Consider the following 25429-nt stretch of genomic DNA (forward strand, 5'->3'; position numbering starts at 1 on the left):
GTGTGGTATGGTATGATGTGATACTGACACACTGCTTCATGTATGAATAATTCAATATAATTTGACATTGCAAGAAATCAGAATAACAATGGAACAAAGACAGATCTAAGGAAAAGAAATTGCTCTGTCTGTCTGTCTGTCTGTCTGTCTGTCTCTCTCTCTCTCTCTCTCACACACACACACAACAAATAAAAGATCAGGATGGCATCTTCTTAGTTTTCTGTGTTGGTGATACTATTCTTCTCCTTTTGCGCAAAGGAATCCTTTATAGGTGTTGGAAGTCATGGAAGTTCACCTGATTATTTATCTTTCACTGTAATGCCTGAAAATTCACATGCTGTCAAGACTTGAATCTTGTTAATCTAAATCATCATCATGAATCTTGTACTGGTGATATTCTCCACAAGAAATATGTTCAGAAAGTGAGTTCTTCCATGAAAAATTCTAGCAAAATCGCACCAAGCTAAAAGGCATAGATATCTGATGAGGGGTCCTCTTGGGGAGAAGGAGAAAGATCCTTCGTTTTCCAAACTTCACACCCTGTGTTACACAAAACCATTGTCACAGTTATCAGCGATATTTTCAAAATGTTGGGGTAATATTGCCAAAAATAAATGGAACAATACAAAGGTAATTTATTGTGATATATCAATAAAATGAGTTCTTTTTCAAAGGGCCAAATTTTAATATATTTTGACTTTTTTTTGGTTTGTTTTAACATTTTAATAACTATTTTCAATTTTATCAATGCTTTGTAAGAAAAATTAGTAAAACCTCAAATTTCATATTGTATTCTATACATGTTTTTGATTTTTTTGAATCCTTGAGAATTTCCCAAGATAAACAAATTTGCCAAATAATACCCTAAATAAACCTCACGTTCCTTGAAAGCTAGTGGAAAACCCAAGAACAGTACTTCTGACTGTGGTTTTCAACATTTAACATCTTTGAAAGTTTTACTGAAATATAAAAGAGACAACTTTCCCATTTATATTGTGTATTTACCAAGATTTTAAAATTTTTGAAACATATGCTACATGTTTTATTTGGCATGTTGTTACCTTTGGAATTTATTTTGATGAATGGATATATTGCATTTTTTTTTTTTGATAAAATTCAAAAAGATGTGAATGTTTGCTTTTTCAACTTTGGATAGTGTTAGGTGTTAGGATCTCCTGATTATGACATCCAGTGCTTATCTTCATGTACCCCAGTTTCTGCTGATTTTCAAGTAACAGCTCATTTTCCTGCTATATGACTCTTCTATCCATAAATTTATCACACTTTTGTTTGTGGAAAAATTTGGTACTCACATAAGTAGTCTCTTGCGCTTCCTGTACTATTTCCATCTTGCTGCAACCTCTTATCTCCTTTAATGAATTGATTTTGTATATATTTTTTAATGGTTCTTGTGTAGCCTGGTTGCTCGAGTGAATTCTCTGGAAGCGATATAACAGAAGCACATCTTGTACAGATTAAGGTGAGTTAATTGACATCTAATTATTGCCTCTAAGTTTGTATACTAATGTTGCCTTATAGGCATGTTTAGATCAACTCGGAATGCATTCCACTGGCTCATCCCCTGCTTGGTTTTGATACCATTTTTCATTTAATTAAAGAATCTTGCATGATAGGAACATTCTGACCTTGCTGAAAGGCCTTCCTCTATCTGCAAGCCTGCAAGGACTATTTGGAAACTCTGGAGGGTGATCTATTATTACTGGAAATGGTTTATTTAATTGATGCTTTATGAGTACACAGTTCTAAATTACTAATGATGAAGCTCAGTTGGTTTTTCCCTCTGATGAAACCTGCTGTGGTTCAGTTGAAGAAATTTTACTGCCAAAAGAGTGATAGAAGTTTCTCAAAGTGAGCTAGGGCAGAGCATTGATAAACTTGACAGGACTTCAGCCTGGAGTTGTGTTTGCATCCAAAATTTTTGGTAGAGCAAAAGCTTTATTTTTGAAGTCAAATTGGTGCTTGAGAAAGGGACCTGCCTGTTGGTATGAGGTCTGGCTGTTCCCGATGCCCTTATCGAGGGTAACCAGCCCAAGGACTAAGCTCTTTCTCAAATATTGAAGTTGTCTTTTATGAAAATCCTATATGCTTGTTTAGATCTTGGAAAAGTTGATTTAATTTTTGATTTGGAAACTTGATTTAACTTTGACTTGGAGACTTGATTTGATCAAATAAGCAGCTTGGGGATTATTAAGACTTGGATTTGATGTGAAAGATTTTGGGCACAAACCTAAGAGTTTTGATAATTCTCAACTTTACAAAGGCAAAATGTTCACCAAATTTCAACTTGTCGTGGGATTCAATGCTAGAAAAGCTTGGTTTTTGGTTTAATTCATTGGAAGATCTTGATCAATATTTCATGAAAAGCCTTTCGGGTAATGCTTGTAATCTTGATTTTGAGAGAGAGAGAGCTTGAAAATAATTTTGACTGGTCAAAATTATAGAAAAGAGATCGGCCTTAGCTTTTGAAATTGACATCAAAAGCTGGGAAATTGTGTGTTTGAACTTTGGAAACCACTTGGCTAAAATCGTTGAGGTCTGTGTATTCTTTTAGAATCTCAGAAGGGATCAAAACTTTGCTATACCACGACTTCGACCAGAGATATAGCTTAGGATTGTCCTCCATAAATCGTTAAAGAATTGTGCATAAGTGTCATTTCATAAGTATCTGTGCACGTGCATGGTATGCAAATTTTATATGTATGTGTTCAAGCTTCTCTTTCTCCTGTCTAGAACACATTCAATTGGATCTCTCATTCTTTGCATCATGAGACTTAAACGAAAGGGAAAGCGAGATCTAAGGTGGGGGTCATCCCATAGATTTAACTCTTGATGTAGAGCATCATGGGCCAATTATCTAGGGATAATTCTTTGGCTTGTGAGAAATGGTTTGAAAACTTGAACCATGACTCCAGGGAAAATTGAAATGCTTGTTTGCAAAGGGATTTGAAATCTCTTGGTCAACTATGAGACTCCATGGTTGTGAGTCTTGTTAGGAAGATTGCTAGTGGGTTTTATCTCTTAATTTCATAAAAACTTAAAATTTTTTAGAGGTTCTTAATAAAACATCATGAGCTTTACCAAATTATAGTGAAATTTTCACATTTTTTTAGATGGACTTGGACTTTACAGACTTTCTATTCTTTTGTAAAACTTTAGTTTTGTCTAAACCTATTCTGAGGCTTATGGGCTAGATGAGCTTTTGTTAAGGTTTTGTTGATGTTGAGAATCTCAATACTTTTGGGTGGCTTTCATAAGTCCCTGAACAATTTGAAGATAACCTCAACCTTATAAAGTTTTGTAAGGCATGATTTTGAGGTTGCGGTCCAAAGTTGTGATTTTGGATTTTTTGCAAAATCTGGTTTCATGATTTTGGGAATGCTTGAACTTGTAAAATCTTGTTTTTCCAAATGTAAACTTTGAATTTTTGAGTGAAAATCACAATCTTGATTCTTGTGCCTTCATTTAGCCGGGTTTAATGAAGACTTTCTATAGCAGATCTTGTAATCTCTTGCTTTTGTCAAATCTTGGGAGGCTTTTGGAATTCCTAATTAGAAAATCATGGTCGACACTTTTAGTTTTGTCGGGTTTATGTAAAAACTTTCTTTGCTTGTTTCTTGACTGAACCATTGAGGATACCTATTTTGGAAGGTCTTCAAATGACATATAATTAGCTTAAAATCATGATTGCATAGAAGTTGCCTTGAATAATTTTAATTGCTTTAAAAGACTTCACAATTTAAGAGCTCTTGCATTGGGCGGGTCTCCTAAAACTAAATTCAGACACCTTGAGTAAATCATGATTTTATCATTCTCACAAATTCTTGGTCCCAACAATTTTTGTTTAGGTGACTCTAAAAATCATAACACTCTTTAAAATTGTGGACTTAGCCCTGATGAGCTCTAGTTTTTAAACTGGTCATGGAGAGTCATGGCTCTTCCTTCGACTGGACCAGCTTTAAGATCTGGTTGTAATGTAGAGTCAGCCATGTCTCATATTTGGAAAATAGATTCCTCTTAAGGGAAACTTAGAGGAAGTGCAAAATAATGATTAAAAATTTAAAAGATAAACAAGATTTTGAAGGCAAACCAAGCAAATCTTCATTTTGGGCCTTCGTAGAGATGATTCCCATCTATTTTCTAAGATGGCATCCGTCTCTTAGGAGGCTGGTTTTGAGTGAGATAGGTGTCCATGATATTTATAAAAAAGTCCATTATCTATTTTTCCTGTTTTCTGGTTTTATGTCTTTGTGCATTTGTGTGTGCACATGCATGCATTGTCAAGGAAGGATTTTATGTAACGTCAATTGATTTCTGCAGATAACAAGTGCTGGATTATGGTCCCAGAAAACATATGCTGACACGCCAAGGGACAATATTGAGCGAAGTTCAATGGACAATTTTCAGATTCTAGATGTTGATACAGGTGGTTTTATGTCTTCATCGGCTAAATTTTGGCTAGGTTGGCTTGGGGCAGGAGCTAGGAAGGGTAAGGGCTTATTGAAGTCTTGGAGGCACGATGTTTTTGAGCTACAAACCGAAAATGCAGCAGACAGTAGTGGTTCGAGGTCCTTATCAGATGGGGCAGAAATGAAGGTCATTCCAGAGGCTGCACATGTTGGTATGTCTCCAAAAGAGTCATTTAGAGCTGCCGTTATTCATTTTTGGAGGAAGTGGCATGGGCATTGCTCTTCGTTGTGGACAAAGACAAAGTACATATGCATCAACGTTGATCAATTATGGGTGAGTTTCGTGAGTGAATCCCATTTCCATTGCTTGAAGTCAAGTTCTTTTCCTGTTTCTATTACATAAAAAATTTATCTGCTGTTTCTATTAGCTAAAAACATTTATGACTTAAATACCAACGTAAATAATCTGTTTTTATGTTTTCACTATATAAATATCTGTGTTTGAGAATTAATATTTGATTTACAGAAAATGGCTGAACGGAAGATGCTTCTGCATGTTCTATGATGGTTTCATGTGGAATTCTAATAATAGAAATTATTAATTCAATTGCATTTGTGACTTTAAAACATCACAAAGATATTCTGTTGTTACCTTTCCATTACATAAGCATCTGTTTTTGAGAATTAATATTTGATTTACAGAAAAAGGCTGAATGGAAGATGCTTCTGGATGTTCCAAGATGGTTTCGTACATTGCACTTCAAAAGACCTGATATCTTAATAGGTATCTTGTGCCAAGTTTTTTTGATTCAGTCTCTTATGTTTTTGGAAAATACTTCATTGCTTGGTTGTGCATGTGAAAGAAAATGTGCTTGTGGATCAACATATGCATACCTGTACGCATGTGCATGCATACATGCACGACCCTGTTCCTGTTTTATACATGACGTGGTAACATGGTCAGCCGCATATTTGGTCTGACCAAGAAATTTGCAGGTTTCCATGGGAGGCTGCTGTTTTTTACATCTCTTGTCAGGGTCTTTTTAGGTTTATCATAGTTACCAAATTCCTTTGTTATAGACTCAAATGAGAACCACTGATGCTGTTAAGGAAAAAAATAGAATATGTAAGTTTGTAACATGGACTTTGTACTTGAAATATGGGAGTGAGCAATTATGGGCTGAAAAGATTAAGGGCTGAGAATGTAAATGGTGAAAAGAATGTGTGATTTTACTGAAGCTGAACATACGTGAACCTCATCCGACCGTAAGTTCGCCCTAATGGGTTCCATGCTTTGATTGTTGAGTATTCCCAGTTGCTTGAAGACAAAATGTAAAGAAAGTTTAAGAACGGCCTTAATATGCAATAAGTGATGATATGATTGGAGAGGGATGGAGAAAATAGATGCTGAAATCGATCTCTGAAACAGGTATATGGTACATCCTTAAATATTATGAAACCAATGTGAATGGTGGAGAAGCATCATGCTATGCTGTATCCCAGTATAATTGTTGGAAACAGCTTCAACGTCCCCCCTGTGAAAGTTACTTCGACAAATTACCAGTAAATTAGTAGAAGAAATGATCACTAGTTTTTGAACCATAAAGTAGGCAAAGATTCTTTCCTCTGCACAATTGGCAACCGTGTGAGCATTAGCTCGCCTTCAAATGTTTATGCCACATATCATGTTCCTAATATATGGTTAGGCATGCATATTGAAGAAGGATGGAATGACAAGGATAAAGAAAAAAGCTTAAGGTTATTCTGTATGGAAGTAAATTTTTAGACTGTCCTTGATCATATACCTCTCTCTCTCTCTCTATGTATATTTGTATTGATACACACACACTCACACACACACACACACAAAGAGGGAGGAGCTGAAATCCCCTGGCCATCTTGAGCTCTGTCCAATCAAGGCTGCTCGATGCAATACAACAAGCAGGTGTGATTAAACACATTGCCCGATGCAGTGCTGTGTGAGGCTAAAGGATTGAAATCCACAAATTTATATATATATATATATATATATATATATATATATATGTATATGTTCCTCTGCTATGTTGTATGGACACAGAGATATGGGTGTCGGTGTTGGACATGGGTACAAGTGTCGGATACGTTAAAAAATTAGGCACTTGGACACGAATATATATATATATATATATATATATATATGTAGCGAGAGAAAGAGAGAGAGAGAGAAATAACAAAATTATACAAAAAAATTCATCTAAAATCTGTTATATAATCAATTAGTTATTTAATAACTTTATTTGTAACTTTTTATATATGTTTTATGTCAAGGTTAGTTTAGTTAATTTGAAATGTAGTTAAAATAACATATAGTCTTTTGAAAAAGATGAAGGGACAGACCCCTGAAGGCTGAAGGACAACCAGAAGGTCATCCTTTAAAAGCTTCCTCTCTATCTTTATAAAGAAAAATGAACTCTTTATTTGCAAAGAAAAAAAAAAAGAGAAAAGGATGATGTCCTTCTAAAACGGAAGAGAGAGAAAGAATAGAGGTGCCAGTGGGGCTGAAATAGGGAGGTTAACTGAAAAGGAAGAGGAAAAAAGAAAGGAAAGGAAAAAGGAAAAAAAAAAGAGAAAAAGGGTGAGACGCATGTCTGTTTTTTTGACACTTCATGTTCAGAAAATGGCATGTCCCACATGTGTCAAGGCATATCTGTTTTGGTGTTGGATACAGCTGAACAATGACACTTCCATCTTTATTGAAGTGTCACATTTTGCTAAGAAGAAATTACATGAGAAAACTTCTCGGTTGAAAACCCGAGAATAGGATTTATAGCTATGATATATGCCTCATTCTTCTCATCTAAGCTTGGGATCTAAATCACATGGTTGCTCTTGCTGCCACGGGTATGAAGCAATTTAAAGAAACTTGGATGTGGAGACTTGGATATATGTGTGAGGAGTGCACACCCATGTCTTGAAGTTGGAAGTGTTGACATGGGTGTTACTCTGTAGCATGGGTGAGGAGTGCAACCATGGAGATTTAGTCTGTGTGTATGTGTGTCTATGTATATATATATATATATATATATATATATATAATAGAGCAAGAGAGAGAGAGGGAGACTCCATGACTGGTTTGTCAAATGGACAACTGATCAGAGCACTCCGTTTTTTAGATCGGACGGACCTTAAGCTGCCCATTTGTCTCTTTTTTTATTATTTTTTCTCACCTCTCTCTCCTCAAGCGTTCCTCTCTCCGTTCCCTTTCTCTTCCCTTTCCCAATTCCTCCCTCTCGTTCAAAGTTGATCCACCACCACCGACAGTGACAGCCATCAGTTCCATTCCCAGAGTTCAGCGGGCCTGCCGAATCCTCGTCTTAATGGGGGAGGCCCGGTGGTCCCACCGGCGGCCACTTCATCCCCTTCCCCAACTCTACTCGTTTGCTTCCTCTTTTAAGGGAAGATGGGTTGGAAACTCCACCCATCTTATCTTAAAAGAAATAAGGCAGTAGGAAGGGGAGAGGCGGCCACTGGTGCTGAAGGTGAGAAGGGAATTGGGGTTGGTGGGGGGGGGGGGGGGGAGGACGGGTTGGGAGTGAGGGGGAGAGAGAATGTGAGGGAATAAAAAATAAAAAAAATGGACAGCATGAGTCAGCTGTCCATTTGACAAATAACCGATGGAGTCATGGTTCACTCTCTCTCTCATATATATATACATATAGACACACACACACATATATGTTCACATAATAATAAAATTGCTTACAGACAGCCATTAAAAAAATTATATATAATGCATGTTATAAACTTAGATATTAGACAAATTATATAATAAAACAAGTTATAACTTATATCATAAAAGTTATAAAACACATTAAACATGTGTTGAAGCATGTTAGATGGGTCTTGGGACCGGGTCCGGATCCATACCCGATCCATCGTGTAGCCCTTGTTGGGCCTTACTTAAAGATTGTAACCCTAATTTTGAGTGTGTGAATGAAATCTTAAGAGAGAGAGAGAGTCTGGTTGCTAGTGGGCACCAGTTCCTCCTCATCCGTGGTTTTTTCCCTCTTGTTGAGGCCTGAGGGTTTTTCCACGTTACATCGTGTTCATCGTATTCATTTTTTCTGTTTTTCGTGTTTCTACATGGTATCAGAGCCAACGAGTTTGGGAAATTTTTGGCGGTCGTGAAGTTCCAACCCTAACCTTTTTATCACTCGCTGCTGCCGCTGCCCGGCTGCATCGCCTGAGACCCTCTGCGTCGCCCGTGTCTGCCGCTGCCCTCTGCTCCTCCGGCGCCGCTACGTCTCCTGCTCGACGAAGTCCACCGTGAGAGTATCTTCCTCGAGCGATCACTGCCCTCCTGCTCCAGCCAGACGCCCGACGACGGTGGTCGTACTTACCCTCGCCTGATGTTGCTCTGTCCAGCGTCGTTGGTTCTGCTGCGTCGTCTGTGCATCCAACTTCGTTCTGCCCGACATCGCCACTTCCGCTGCTGCTGTTTGCTGTCGCTTGACCTCCCGACATCCCAGGCACTGGCGCTGCTACCCGCCATCGCCCGACACTTCCTAGTTTGTTCTACTCCCTGCCACCAGTGTATCTTGTGGTCGCCGGTGTTCTTTTTACTGTCGCCAGGGCTCTTCTGCCGCTGCTCGCTGCTACTGTTTTTGTTCTCTTTGTAGGGCTGGTCTGTAATTATGTCTGCTTCTTCCTCGTCGATCGTCAACACTGATCAGAATGAAATTGGGGCTTATAGAACTGAGAATGTTCCGGTTCAGGTCACTACCATTCGTCTAACCAAAGAAAACTATCTTCAGTGGTCTGCTGCTATCACCATGGGGATTGCTGGTCGCGGTCGGATTGCTTATGTGAATGGAAGAAAGTCTGAACCAGTAGAGACGAGTGTTGCGTGGGATACTTGGTTTCTTGAGGATAATCAAGTAAAAACTTGGATTGTCAACTCTGTTTTCGCTGATATTCAACCCCTTATTCTTCGGAAGAAGATTGCAAGAGACATGTGAGTGATTTTGAAGCAAATGTATGGCCAGAAGAAAAAGGCTATCCGGACTTACCAACTAATGAAGCATGTCTATGGACTTCGGCAAGGGAACTTATCTGTAGCAGATTACTATGGGGCTTTGAAAGCCAAGTGGGAGGAGGTTGACTATTATTCTGTTGATACTTGGAACTGTCCCCAAGATCAGACGCGTTATGTAGCTAAAGAGTGGGAAAACAAGGTGTTCCTCTTTTTAGCTGGTTTGAATGATGAGTTTGAAGGTGTTAGAAGCCAGATTCTGAATTCAGAAGAAGTGTCGAGTATGAAGATGTGTACTCTCGTGTTGAAGCTGAAGAACAGAGAAGGCCAACTGGGGGAAAGAGGGATCTCATGTCATATAATGAGAGATCTGCTCTTGTTAGTCGTGGTCCTGGAGGTACTACTAGATCTCTTAGTAGATGCACTCACTGCAAGAAGACTGGTCATACTGTGGATTTCTGTTGGGATCTTCATCCAGAGAAGAAGGGTAAGGGAGGTCTTCTAATGGGAAGACGACTGTGTTTGAGGAGGCAAAATCTAGTGGAGGAAAGGCCTCCATTTCTGCTGAATAGATTCGTGAACTGAGGGCTTATTTGGGTCGGATCGATGTCAATCAGGTCGATGCATCAGATGAGACAAAGGTTAATCATGCTCTTGCCATTGTAGGGGATAAAGGTAACTCTTGTGTGGGAGAATGGATTGTTGACAGTGTTGCTACTCACCACATGACGGGTAACCCTAAATTGTTTCATAAGTATAAGTTGTCTTCTGGAAGGGAACGAGTATCTCGCGCAGATGGTTCCTCTACCTCTGTGGTAGGAGAAGGGAGTCTGTCCTTGTTGGACAAATTTCATGTGCGAGGAGCATTACATGTCCTTCAACTTCCCTTAAATCTCTTGTCAGTTAGTAAACTTACTAAAGAGCTGAATTGTGAACTCCTTTTTTCTGCAAATCGTTGTGTTTTGTAGGACTTGGTGAAAGGAAAGAGGATTGGGATTGGTTTGGCGTCTGATGGCTTATATCGTCTTCTCATCCGCATAGCCACGGCTCTTATGACAGCGATCAACAAGTCAGAAAAGAGAAGAGAAGAGAAGATTGTCGTCAGTCCTTCCTGTATTGGCATGAACGCCTTGGGCATTTACCTTTTGGGATTTTGAAACAGTTGTTTCCCGATTTGTGTTCCACTTTGAATTTGTCTATGATTTCCTGTGATGTATGTCAGTTTGCCAAACATGTGAGGGCTTCGTACCCTATTTCTACTAGTTGTGTTAATGAAGTTTTTTCCTTGATTCACTCGGATGTGTGGGGGCCTTCGGGAATTCATACTCGTCAAGGTTTTTAATATTTTATCACTTTTATTGATGACTTCTCTAGAACCACATGTGTGTACTTGCTAAAAGATCGCAGTGAGGTACCTCATATCATAGAGACCTTCATTCTACTTGTGCAAACTAAATATGGTGGAACTGTTAAAACCTTCCGGTCGGATAATGCCCGTGAGTATATGTGTTAGTCAGTTGAGGATTTCCTTCGAAAAATGGGGATTGTTCATGAGACGTCCTGCAGTTATACTCCCCCACAAAACGGGGTGGCTGAGAGGAAGAATCGCCAGCTCCTTAATGTCACCAGGGCCCTTTTGTTTCAGAGAAATCTTCCCAAACATTATTGGGGTGATGCAGTTCTTACTAGTGTGTATCTCATCAACTACATGCCTAGTTGTGTGCTGAATGGTCGGACTCCCCATTCTTTACTTCCGGGAAGTCGTCAACCTTTTCTTCTCCCCCCTCGTGTTTTTGGTTGTGTGTGTTTTATTCATGATCACAGTCCCAATATTAAGAAACTTGATCCCCGGGATATCAAATGTGTGTTTGTTGGGTATTCTCCTACTCGGAAAGGGTATAGGTGTCTTGATCCTACCACTGGTCGAGTTTATGTTACAAGGGATGTTACCTTCTTGGAACATGCCTCTCACTTTTGTGAGAATCCTCTTCAGGGGGAGAAGTCTGTGGTTAGGAAAGAGTATTCTCAGAGTCAGGAAATTCAATTTACATATTTTTTGGATTACAAGAGAGAAGAACCTATCGCAGTTGTTGATGTGCCTGAGAAGGAGGAACCTCTCACAGTTGTTGATGTGCCTAAGAAGGAGGAAGGGTGTTCCACCGGAACTGAGAAGGAAGGTCATCACTTGTTTGGACAGGTCTACTCTAGACGGGGTGCTCGGACAGAGGAGGTGACTTGTGGTGCGAGGTCTACATCCAATCCCAATGCTATTCCTTCCCTGGATGAACCAAGTCCTACCTTGAAGACTCAAGATGGGGTTGAAAAAGAAAATGAAGAACTTCCCATTGCCCTGAGAAAGGGTGTCAGGTCATGTACTCAACACCCGATTAGTAATTTTGTATCTTATTCTAGATTTAGCAAGGATTACAAGTGTTTTGTATCTTCTCTTTCTTTGGTTGTGATTCCCAGGACCATTGCGGAAGCTCAAAGTGATTCCAAGTGGGCTGATGCTATGAAAGAAGAAATGGAAGCCTTGAGAAGAAACATGACATGGAAAGTTGTGATGATTCCTTAGGCGGCTCACTTGGTTGGATCCAAGTGGGTGTATAACATCAAGTACAAACCAGATGAAAGTGTTGAAAGATACAAAGCTCGTCTTGTGGCCAAGGGGTTTAGTAAAAAATATGGGATTGATTATTTGGAGACTTTTGCTCCAGTTGCGAAAATGAAGACAGTTAGAGTTGTTATGTCCCTAGCTGTGATGAAGAGTGGAGGATGTACCAACTCGATGTTAAAAATGCTTTCCTCAATGGTGATCTCGAATAAGAAGTGTATATGCGTATGCCCCCAGGATATGAAGAACCAGAGAAATGCTGTAAGCTGAAAAAGACCTTATTATGGCCTCAAACAGTCGCCCAGAGCATGGTTCGAACGACTCAGACGAGTGATGCAACATCATGGGTACAATCAAGGGAATGGAGACCAGACTCTATTTGTGAAGAAAAAAGAGAGCAGGGTCACTCTTTTACTTGTCTATGTGGATGACATGATTGTCACAAGAGATGATGAGGATGAGATCATCAAGTTAAAAGTGTTACTGGCTGCTGAATTTGATCTCAAGGATATTGGAAAACTGAGGTATTTTCTTGGTATTGAGATTGCTAGATCTAGTACTGGTCTTATGCTAAAACAAAAGAAATACACATTAGATCTATTGGAGGAGATTGGTAAACTGGGGTGTAGACCCGCTTCTACTCCACTTGATACTGGACACAAGTTGAGCCTTAGAGATGTTGAGCTGCTCTGTGAAGAAGCTAAGGGAAGATATCAACGTCTGGTTGGAAAGTTGATTTATCTTACCCTCACGAGATCAGATATCACTTTTACGGTGAATATACTGAGTCAATTCATGCATGCACCTACTGATGCACACTTGAAGGCTGTGGACAGGATATTGTGCTATTTGAAGAGAAATCCTGGCAAGAGACTCTTGTATGTGAAACAAGAGACTGTCGAGGGGTATTTCGATGCAGACTGGGCAGGTTGTGCTGATACTAGACGGTCTACCACAAGGTACTGTGTCTATTTGGGAGGAAACCTTGTCGTCTGGAGGAGCAAGAGATAGGATGTGTGTTCTTGATCTAGTGCAGAGGCAGAGTATATAGCTGTTGCTATGGGAGTGTTAGAGTTACTATGGCTGGAAATATTGTTGACTGATATCAGAATAGAGATTGAAGGACCTATGAAGATGTAATGTGACAAGAAGTCTATAATCAACTTAGCCAACAACCCTGTATTACACGACAGAACAAAGCATGTTGAGATTGATCGTCACTTCATTCGTGAAAGGATTGATGCTAAAGAGTTAATCTTACCTTACATGAAGTCTGAAGACCAAACCGCTGATGTTCTGACGAAAACTCTATCTTCGACTTCGTTCGAGAGAAATGTATCTAAGTTGGGCATGTTTGACATGTATGCCCAACTTGAGGGGGAGTGTTGAAGCATGTTAGATGGGTCTTGGGACCGGGTCCGGATCCATACCCGATCCATCGTGTAGCCCTTGTTGGGCCTTACTTAAAGATTGTAACCCTAATTTTGAGTGTGTGAATGAAATCTTAAGAGAGAGAGAGAGTCTGGTTGCTAGTGGGCACCAGTTCCTCCTCATCCGTGGTTTTTTCCCTCTTGTTGAGGCCTGAGGGTTTTTCCACGTTACATCGTGTTCATCGTATTCTTTTTTCCTGTTTTTCGTGTTTCTACAATATGCATACCTCCACAATGGTAAAAATAAAAATATTTTGTGTCAGCTAAAGCAGGTTCATGGCAAACAGATTGAAGCTAAAGCAAGAACAAATTATGAGCTATGTCACATAGGTACAGGTGCCAAGCAGGTGCTGGTACAGGTATGGCTGTGGAGCAATTTTCAAAAACTTGGGTATGGTGACACAATCGTACATATATATTTTTATGTATACTTATATGTATATAATAAGATTTTAGCTAAATAAACACATAACTTCATTGCTTATATACATAAAAAAATATATTACTGAACAAAAAAAAAACTAAAAATGTACGCAAAAGGTAAAAAAAAATATATAATAAAAAAATACGAAAATTAGAGCTGCTATGTCCAGGCTGTACTCACACATGTTGACCCGTATTGACATGGGTGTGCGGCCTTTTCAGGTGCACCCATGTTTTATAGATTGTGAGGCATGTTATATTAATAAGACACCTTATATTTAATGCTAAAAGTCTAAAGCATTATGTAGAACAATGTACAAAAGCTAAAACATGTTCACAAAATTAAAGCTAAAGTGGCGAAAGTCATAAGTTATATGCTATGTCACATAGTCACTCTGGGAAGGGCTCCACACTTGTGTTGACATAGTTGAATGCAGGTGTGGGATTCGGCAGACTCATTCTTTGGGTATTTTTTGGTTTTTTAGGAATTTATATTTAATGAATAGAAATAATGAATGTGTGTTTGTCTAACTCATGCAGGTGTGGTGAGGTGAGAGTGTACATATATACACACACACACACACACACATGTATACATATATATGTATAATTGTTCACAAATAATAAAGCTAACTAGCAATTGACAACCTATGATTTATGAACATTCAATAAAAAAAATAACAATTTATTTTTTGGCACACCCGAACCGCACTCAACTTTTTGAAGAGTATGTGTTCATTAGGTCTTTGTTTGCTTAAAATCTTCTTGTTGATATTGTATGTATGTATGTATATTTTGTCCTGGACTCTAGTTTTTTTAAAATGCTTTTCACCAGTGTCTGCATCTACAACCTCACCCATTGTTTGCTCCCTTAATCATATGCTCTATTAACAAATTGCATTTTATAAAACACGTTGCGTATATGCTAAAACAAATATGTTAAAGGCATTTTGAAGCTACCATTAGGTCACTGTGGACTATGCAACATGGGTACAGGTTTGGATATGGGTGCAGGTCCAGGTATGGGTGTGAACCAAGTTTAAAAATCACGGCTACGGGGACACGGACATTCATATTAAATATATATATGTACACACACACACACACAAATATATATATATATATATATATATATTATATACATATATATTAAGTCTGTAAAACCCACTCAGACGAAGTAGAATCTGATCAGAAAAACAGCCAATGCAGAAATCTGCTCAAAGAAACAGAATCTGATCAAAATGATTAGACAGAACATTCAGTCACTCAATCTAATACAATATTAAAACTTGATATACAGAACCAGAATCTGAACTAATACAGAGATAAAAGAAACTCTGAACTGACGAGACAAAAAATTATGATTTCATATGTAATAATAAAGGTAATAAAAGGAACAATAAAATACATAAGCGGCTGCAAAAAATTCGGCAGATAAGAGAGAAAAAAACACAACAAAGTTAAAAAAGATGCTGCAAAATTTGGCAAATCCGCATGTGTCTGGAATAATGATGAAAACAGAAGAATGCTGAATGCATATACCTGTCGCCAAAAAGAGGATGAAATCTGCCTGAAAATTTAAGGTTTGCTAAAAAAAAGAAGAAAAAACAGGTCTGCCATTAGTCAGAGACAACTACCTTTCACCGCAAGTGGTAGCTTCTCATGAAGATGACCACTGCTTAATGGGAAAGGTGCCGGAATGCAAGAAATCGCAAGTCTCCACCACTGACGAGTGAGAAACTCAAATCCTAGTGCAGGAGGAGGCAGTCAGTAACTACCCGACCCACTTTCACACCGGGCTTGGGCTCATAATTTGACGGATCCCATCCCGCCCCCTAGCAGTTTCGGTTTCATTCTGAAAAAGCCATGATAACTAACCACTTAACAATTTCTTTTATAAGTTCCTTAAGATTCCTCACAATCTTAGATATAAGACTAAATTTTTTGAGGTGTTACAATCCCCCTCCCTTCCCTTAAGGCATACGCTTTCGTGCATGTGGGACCCCAGCGTCGAGGGTTGAATTGGCTCTGACACCACTGTTACGAGTCAATCCACTTTCACACTAGACTCGGGCTCTTGGTTCGATGGATTCGAATCAACCCCCAAGCAGTTTTGGTTTCAATCCGAAAAAGGCTAGAAACCAGAACAGTCAACCACTTAACAACTCTTTTTATAAGTCATCTAAGATTCTTCATAATTTTAGATACATGAGTAAACTTTTGACGTGTTACACAGTCGACTGAAGGCTCCCCTATTTGCCGTGTATGTACATGATGACTAATTAAAAGTAAAAACGTAAATTTTGGACCAAAATGAAAATGGTTCAACTTTGATCAAATCCAAAAATGGATCGACAGGGTCTCGGGTGCAATGACTGCACTCGACACAGGTGCATTGCTCTTTCAGTTACACCCGTGTATCATAGACTGTGGTTAAGAGATGTCAATGCTGATACCAATATGCTGACATTGCGGTGGGAGCACGAATGCAAGAGAGAGAGAGAGAGAGAGAGAGATGGTTGCCACTTAACGCTGGTGACCAATACTGGAAGTTGGGAAAGGTTGATTGACAACTTGTGGGTCAGATGTTGTCGTTACTTGTTTCCAGTTATGACACATATCACTGTTGGCCATTGTTGGAAGAGGAAGCTGATACAAAGTAAAAGAATGTTGAGGTCTGACACTAAGAGGGAGGAAGGAGGTGAGACAAAGGGTTTGATTGAGCCAAAGGGGGTTCAGGCTCACTGGGGAGGGGAGTTAACCAGAGATAGTAGTAGTCAGGCAGAGGCTCCCACTAAAGAAAGCATCTAGCGGGATGGGGAGGAGCTAACTAGTCGCTAGTGAAGCAGGTTTTCTGAGGCATGAGAGAGAGGAGAGAGGTGAGAGACGGCCAGGCAGATCGAGGCAAAGGTGTTTTATCGAACTTCTGTTTTTCTTTTCTAATTCCTTTATTAATTGAAATGTGGACAATTTTAGTCCTCGTTTCAGTTTGACTGCAGATGATTCACCTTTGATGCGAGCCAGGCGAGGGTCATTTAAGGACAAGTATGGTGCTTGCAGGCAGCTGCTTGGAATGCACATTGTCCATGTGCAAACCTGTACCTGCACTTGTGTTGTGTCAATTCAGGTGCAGCACCTATTTTGGCTTATCTATGTTATATAGATGCAAACGCTTCTTAGGCTCCTCCACATCACATACCTACAGTTTGGATTTCGATAATTTAACTACATGGAATCAGATTCAGTCAAACATTGTTTGGCCAGAAAAATCGGAGTTCCAAAAACCTAAGTCACATAAGTGGGGTGGGGAGGCAGGTGCAGATGTGGCAATTTTTTAAAACATTTAGGTGCGGGTGTGGGTGCAGCGATGATGTATATGTATGTGTGTGTATATATGTATTCGTCACATAGTTATTTGTTTTGTAGCCTTATTTATCTATATTTACATATAAACTTTTTGTATTAGAGATGGCTTAATTATGTGCACATTTAAAACGGTCAGTTTTAACCTGGTTCGGCTGACCGAACTGGATGTGTTGTGTCGGAGAAGCGCCAACATCAACATGGGTGCGGCAGCCATTTAGGAGTACCCATGTGACATAGCCAAAAACATTACCTAAATGTATCCATTCCTAGTTCCAGCATCATATGTGCATTTCAGAGCCAAGGAGGCATGTTTTTTTATCTAATTTCCTCAAGGCATTTCTTCTTAGCAATTAAAAAGATGTGATGCTATTGTTTCACCCATGCTTAATGTTATCATTTTGCACTTTTTGGTTAATTTGGCTGGTATAACTTTCTGCAGTGCAATGGCTTGAAAATCGAAGCAAGACATTTGAACCAACTTATTTGTATTCAGTTGAAAAGGTACTTTCTCATATTGATGCTTATGTTAGAATTACTATTCTACCATAACTGTTGCAAAATATGGATCTTAAAATAAATAATATGAGCCTCTTCTAGTTGCATTGTTCGTTCGTCTGTGTTGGTGAAAAATGGCCAGTTCCTATAATATTTTTTTTGCAGAAAAGGTAGTTAGTTTATTTCTATGTTTTAACACATGTTATTTGTTTTTGTATTTATATGTAGCTGTTGGAATATGCATATCATTAACCAATGGCACAAATTAGATATTAGGACCACCATTTTTCAGATCTGGGTTGTGGTGTCCAATATGGTAAATCTGACAAACAAACCCTGTTTCTTGTTGCGATGTTGAAAGCTCATTTGCATTTTTTTAAAAGGGTTTGACAACCAATATTTGGCTCTATTCGGAGGCAATAAGTGTATGGTTGATCATTTTGGCTCCGCCCATATACCCTTTTAATATATATTTTAGATAGACATATTTTGATTTCAAAAGTAGGATGTATAAGTGTCTAAGATCTCATTTGTGAGATTTTAGATTGCATATTTTAGTACTTCTTTTACAAATATTAGATGGTGTACTATGTTTCCAGAGTAGTTTTTGGCAAATCTAACGATATACATCAATTTTACATACCAGAGAACATTGGAAAAAAGATAATGTTGTTTGATGTGCAAATCAGATTCTATAAGTTGAAAGTTCGGATCAGTGATTTTTAGATGTCTGTGATATCCAATTGAGTCATGAAAGGTATGATTCGTTTTCTAGGTTTTGGGCATATGAATCACATCCATAGATTTGTGGTATAAGATAGCCAACCAAGTGACATTTTCCTTAACATCCTTGGTTGTCGCAACTTGAAATTGGACTTGGGTTCCGTCGAGGCCCTAAAAAGACTAGTTGGGATAGTTGGTTTAAGTTTGTCCATGTTGATTAACTAAAATCAAATTAATTACGAGGTAACTAGCTCTACGGTTTGACTTGTCACCTCAGTGGTGGTTATTGAGTGGTTGGCTCTATACTTCATTGGTCATCTCATCAAGGCGAAGGCTGCACCATTTGTTTGTTATGCTAGTATCGGCAGACTTGGAGCTTCACGTTTTGGATATATATATATATATATATATATATATATATGTATATATATATATATATATGAAGCATGGTGGGCCCATAACCCATAGGTCCCAGGATCGAAACCTGGCTTTGATACCAAACCTGCTGCTGTTTTGCGATTCCTATCTTACTTGTTTGTTTGACACTTTTCTTATGATTCCCTCGCCTATTGGTCTTCTCCATGTTTTAGTCCTACTAAGTACTAACTGTGTTGTGGGTTCTTTCCCTTAAGCAGCACAACAAGCCTAGAGCGGTACTTACCCTTAGCACTTCGGAACAAAACGTGTGGAGGACAAATGAATAGATTGAAGCAGCGGGAAGAAAAGAAAAGGTCCTAAGCAAGAAAAACATGAAAAGAAAACAAAAGCTTACCATGTTTGGAGTCTGCTTTTTATTTCAAAAGAGAACTTACACCCTCTCGAGGAGAGGTTTTCTTCTTAGCCTTTGGCTAAGTCCATTGCTCGGACATGGGGGAATACAGAGATTTTCAAACTATCTCTCTGGTTCTGTTTTGTTGTTTTTCACTATGCCCCTTCCTTAGAGGCGTCCGACCTTTTATGGGCGCTGGTAGATCCTTTCCGAAGTGGGATAAGGACATGTGGCCACTATGGGTGGACAGTTGTTGTCCTGTTTTGGTTACATGATTGCAACATGACAAACCTTCGCTGGTGGTGCATGCCAGCTGTTAGGCAAGATAGCAATACGTGACTTAGTGGCTTTTGGCCCTATCCTCAGCTTTTTCGCATGGTGCGGTAGTGAGTGAAGGTGTAAGGCCTAAGCCGCTTCGATAGGAATGCTGCATTTTTTGGTCTTACATTGACATATCGTCTGGTGAGGAATCAGATCCCTCTTGTAGATAGGACGTAGATTGTGCTTTGCATGCGTGTGGGGTCCACGTCCTCTGCTGGCTTTGGGGACTAGGAAGGTTTTTAATCCATCCTTTGCTCCTTCAGGAGATGTTTTCCTACCACAGATGTGACATGTTCCTGCTGGATGCTTTGCTAGCTGGCAATAGACTTTGTCTATTTCTGGATCGTTCCCTTAATCCTCCTTGATCAAGTTTGTTGATGAATAAGCTTGGGCATTGAGCCGGGCTGGCCCAGCCTAGCCCGATAATGAGTCGGGCTCGGGCCAGCCTGACATCCAAAACCCAGGCCTGGGCTCGGCCCGGGCTCGGCCCAACTCGGAAAACCCGAGCCCGAGCCTCGGCCTGATTAAATTTAAAAATATAGTTTTAAATAAAAAATTATATAAATATAATTAATCATAATAAAATATTATAAATATATATGAAAATTAATAAAAAATTTTAAAAACTCATTATCGGGCCCACTTGGGCTTATCGGGCCAACCCGGGCCCGGGTTCCTTTTTTCTGGGCCTTGGCTCGACTCTGGGTACTAGGCGGAGGCCCAGCCTGGTGCCCAAGCTTATTGATGAATGCTTGGAGTTTTTCCAGAGCTATGGGGTCCTTTTTTTTGCGTGAGCTTATGATAACGCATCTGTTGGTAGAAGCATGGTGCCACCGAATGCCTTTTTCTGTTTGTGCCCGAGTAGTGCTAACCAGTACCTTCATGCCTAAGGCGCGTTTGTAATGGATGAATTTCTTTAGATCTTCAATAGCTGGAGGGCTTTGGGAGATATCAAAAGTTAATTGAAAGTCTTTGCTCGCCAGACCTATTTGAATAAGATGAATATTTCCTTTTTCCTTCCATAGATGTGTGTGTCTGGAAGAATGACAAGGTCCAGGGGCAGCTGAATGGAACCTAAAGAAAATAATGAACTCGGCTGTAAATCCCGAGTTCCCTGTTATGAATTGTTTTACGGCTTTTCCTATTTCTGGTGGCAACAAAGTAATTTCTTCCAAGGTAGGAGATAGGTATAGGAGGGCAAGTGACCCAAACCGAAACAATTTTTTAACAATTTCAGGATGGCACCTCTGTAGACAAGTTAGGCGAGGATAAACGCCTGTATGCTCAGTTAGGTATTTTTCATTTGGCCTGTCTATTGGCAGGGTAAATAATTCCCTAAGGGTAGTGAAATATTCATGGCTTGCTTCTGGTATAGTATTTATGTCAGAAGATTTTTGTTTGGTGACTGGTTTTGTTAGGAACTGTGCTGCAGTAATATGACTTTGTGAGGTCCCGGCCTCTTGTATTTGTTTTTTCCCATCTTCTTTCGAAGTTTGGGTTTTTTGGGTTGTTAGTACTCCAGTTTTTTCCAGAGTCACCCATTTGCTTTCTATTGATTGAAGTTATTCCATGGCCTCGTCCAGCTTGTTTGTAAGCTCGATGTGCCTATCAAGGAATTCAACAAGAAGCCTCTGCTGTTCCCTTCCATATGCCACGACCATGTCAATGGCTTTTGATGAGTCTTCTGCTAGTTTAGCCATCTTGGATTGTCAGGAGCTTGGAAAGAATATCAGCAATAGTGTTATCTTTGCCTTTAGTATGTTCAAAAGTTACCTGGGTTGAATATGCCAAGACACTGTCCTGAAAATTCAACCATCCTTTGGCCGATGACCTTTTTCATGTTTCATGAAGCTGTGCATGGAACTTAACAATAGCTTCACAATCAGTTCTGATTGTGAATTGTTTTCGTAAAATAAATAATTCAAAAGCTTTTAATGCATCAGAAATGGCAAGTAATTCTATATCAAGTGATGATATTTGTCCTTTTTCCAAGAACTTTCCTGAAGCATATCTACAGATTTCTTCTATAGTTTTAGGATCATATTTAGTTGGTTTGGATAACAGCATGGCTCTTCAGCCTAAGGCAGATCCATCGGTTTGGATTCCTAAATAGTTTGAGCTTAAGGTTTAACGTAAAGGTTTTAATTGTGCTACCAAGGTTTTTATCTTTTTGACTTGTTCAAGATCCTTGTGATTGAAGAAAAAAACTCCTTTTGGCCTTAACTTGGCATATAATCTTGATATTAGGCTATGGAGTTGTGTAATATAGGGTCTAGAGTAATTTAATATGCTTAGAAATTGTTGTAGCATTTTTTTTGTCTTCAATTTTGTTAGGAAAATCTTTAATGATTTTTTCCACAATGTGGGGTTGGAGGCTAATGTAGCCATTGCCTATTTCTGTTCCAAGGAATTTTGTATGGGTTTTTAAAAGCTCCATTTTTACTTTTGGAAATGATAATTCCTTGTTCTTTGAAGGTCTGGAATATTTGTTGCAGATGTTGGACATGTTCTTGTTTGGTTTTTGAGAAACAAGAATATCGTCAATATAAACAATTGAGAAATCTCTGCAGCTTTGTAGAGCAGTATCCATTTTTCTTTGGATTCTTGGAATACACTTGGAGCGTTTTTTAGTCCAAAGGGCATGACGACCTATTCCAAATGTCCCTGTGGACAGGTGAAGGCCGTCCATTCAATGGATTCTTCTACCATTTTTACCTACGAAAATCCGCTTTTGCAATCGAATTTTGAGAAGTATTTTTTAACTTCGATTTTTTGGATCAAGACATCTTTATCAGGGATATTGTATCCATCATCCCTGGTGTTGTCATTTGATCTTCTATAATTTGTGACCATTCTTGTTTTTCCCCTAACTTGTTCAGAGTGTTTGTTGACTATAAAAGCAAATCTGTGAGGACTGCTGCTTTTTCGTATTACCTTTGTAAAAGTTCATTGATATGTCTCTTTTTCTTCTTCCAGGGAGTGTTTAATATTAGCTGTTTTTAATCTGAAGGTTTGTGTTTATTATGTCCAATTTGCAGACTACTTTGTTTTTATCCCAATGTTTTTGGGGATCTTCACCAATTATTTATAACGTGGAGAGTGTTGATATCATATCATCAAGATTTGAATAACGGGAATTGATTCCTATTTGTTCCAAGAGGTTGATAATCCTTTTATTATCTAGAAGCTATTGTGGTTTTTGATAGCTGTTTTCTGTGTCAATTTCTGTTAAGCCTTCATATGTAGGCAACAAATATTTGGTTTCATAGTCGATAAAGGTTGTTATATATTGCTCTTCTAGGAAAGTTTGGCTTTGGATTTTGTTTGCATTGTCCAGGAACAGGACATGCAATTATTTGTAATCACTATGGTCCTTGTGACTCTTTTTCTTTTTAGCCTTTTGTGAAAGGGGTCCACCACGCTTGTCGGGCAGGCTGAGAGTAGCTGGCGGATGGGGATAAGGATTAGAATAAAAGGAACCGAATAAGACATGGGGTCCTGTAAAAGTTGGAGACCAAGTTTTGAAATTACAACACCTTCATGGCATCCTATAAGAAAGGATAGGCCAATAATACAATAGATATTTTTTATGTCAAAGGGTTTGACATATAATGTTGGGCCTTGGGAAACTTTGGTTAGAGTTTCTCGAATAGTTCAGAATTGTATAGTAACTAATTCTTTAGGGGCATATCCGTTATATTGATGTTTCGCGCTTGACATGGTTTCTGCCATGATTGGCTCACTCATTTGTTTAATATATTTTGGATTTATTAATGATTTTTCAATGACGGTATTTGTACACCTTGTGTCAATTAAAGCTTGCACATCTATTACGGATTCTCCTATAGTAAGTTTGCATTTAACTAGAAGTTGGTGGGATTCTTGTCCTGAATTAGTATTTTGGAATTCTATTATACTTGTTGTCTGATTGATTCCTTAATGCAGAAGTAGAAGGGGATTGTATTTTGACATCTTTTTGTTACTTTTGTTTGTAATTCTTCAACGTGGGTTTCAATTTTTGTTTTAAATTCTTCAATTTCATCACAATACTTTTCTAACCGTCAGAATCTATTTTTCTAAACTAGATTCTTCTAATTTTCATGGTTTCTATTTTCTTTTTCTGGATTTTCTAAATCCAGATGTGGTTCAAGAACCTTTAAACAAAGTCTGCAGATCTCTGCAAAACAAAAACGACATCGCCACCTATTGTCCATACTGGGACATCTTGAGCAAGAAAAGTGTGTGCTTTGTTGTTTAGAGAGGTAGAGAAGAGGGAGAAGAAGAAAACATGAGCAGGAAAGAGAGCAAGGAGCTTATTCCCTGTTACGGCTGCTCCCTTTCCTTTAAAATTGGGGTTATGTTTAACCCTTTACATAAAGAGTCCAACAAAACTTTAAAATTCAGAAAGTTACTTAATTATAAAATTCTAAAATACAGAAAACCTCAAATGCCAAAGTCCAAACCAATAAGTTTTCTCAACACTCCCCCTCAAGCCGGAGCATAGATGTCTATCATGCTCAGCTTGTTACAACATTTCATGAAATCAGATTTAGGAAGAGCTTTGGTAAATATATCTGCAGTTTGATCTTCTGAAGCAATATATTCAGTAGAAATAATTTCTGATTGAACTAAGTCTCTAATGTAATGATAATCAACTTCGATATGCTTGGTTTGTTCGTGGAAAACCAGATTAATTGCTATATAAGTAGTCGCTTTGTTATCACATTGCATTTTTATAGGCAATTCTCTGAATTCCAAGACCTTCTAGCATGGCTCTCACCCAGGTGATTTCAGTGGCAGTTTGGGCCATGACTCGGCATTCTCACTCTGCACTTGACCGAGCAACAACAACTTGCTTTTTACTTCTCCAAGAGACTAAGTTACCACCAACAAAGATATAGAATCCCGTAGTGGACTTTCTGTTATCTATAGAGCCTGCATAATCTGCATCAGAATAAGCTTCTATCTGAAGTGAAGAACTTCTGAATAATAGACCCTTTTCAGGGAAACCTTTTAGAAATTTCAATAATAGCATAGTTGAATCCCTATGGGCATTTCTTGGCTTATCCATAAACTGGCTTAGTTTTCCCACAGCAAAGGATATATTATGTCTAATATGGTTATATATAGTAGCTTTCCAATCAGAGACCAATATGATTTGCTATGAACAAGTTTAGATTTATCATCATATAAGTGAATACGAGAAATCATAGGAATAAATGTCGGTTTAGTTCCAGTCATACCTATCTCTTGTAGCACATCAAGAACATATTTTCTTTGGGAAATGACTAGACCTTCTGTACTTCTTGTTACTTCTATCCCCAAAAAGTAACGTAGAGAGCCAAGATCTTTAGTAACAAAGTGTTGTTGGAGATACTTCTTCATGTCTTGTATTTCTTGTTCACTGTCACCAATTAAAATAATGTCATCCACATATATCACCATAACAACCATACCTCTTGAGGTCCTTTTTATGAACAATGCATGATCTAAAGGAGATCTATGAAACTCAAACTTGGACACAACTTCTGAAACCATGCTCTGGGACTCTGTTTCAAATCATATATAGCCTTCCTTAACAAACATACCTTGGTACACTCTCCCTGTTTCTCAAAGCCCGGAGGTTGTTGCATATAAACTACTTCAGATAGATCCCCATATAGAAAAACATTTTTAACATCGAGTTGGTACATATTCCATCTATAATGAACTGCAACAGATATAATAAGTCGTATAGTACCCAGACATGCCACAGGAGAGAAAGTTTCAAAGAAGTCAATACCATATGTCTATGTGTACCTTTTTGCTACCAATCGTGCCTTGTATCGCTCAACGGTATCATCTGAG

General features: G+C 38.7%; 1 protein-coding gene across 2 annotated transcripts in view; it reads left to right on the forward strand.

Moving 5' to 3' along the window:
• LOC116267690 (membralin-like protein At1g60995) overlaps window positions 1-25429 on the forward strand; it is a 50802-nt gene that overhangs the window by 1863 nt on the left and 23510 nt on the right. For both annotated transcript variants that reach the window (XM_031649555.2, XM_031649556.2), the window contains exons 2-5: window positions 1418-1480; window positions 4339-4761; window positions 5130-5211; window positions 17714-17775. In XM_031649555.2, the coding sequence (XP_031505415.1) occupies window positions 1418-1480; window positions 4339-4761; window positions 5130-5211; window positions 17714-17775 (630 nt within the window). The remainder of the gene's footprint in view (window positions 1-1417; window positions 1481-4338; window positions 4762-5129; window positions 5212-17713; window positions 17776-25429) is intronic.

The sequence above is a fragment of the Nymphaea colorata genome, chromosome 14 (genome assembly GCF_008831285.2).
Source record: "Nymphaea colorata isolate Beijing-Zhang1983 chromosome 14, ASM883128v2, whole genome shotgun sequence".
NCBI lineage: Eukaryota > Viridiplantae > Streptophyta > Magnoliopsida > Nymphaeales > Nymphaeaceae > Nymphaea > Nymphaea colorata.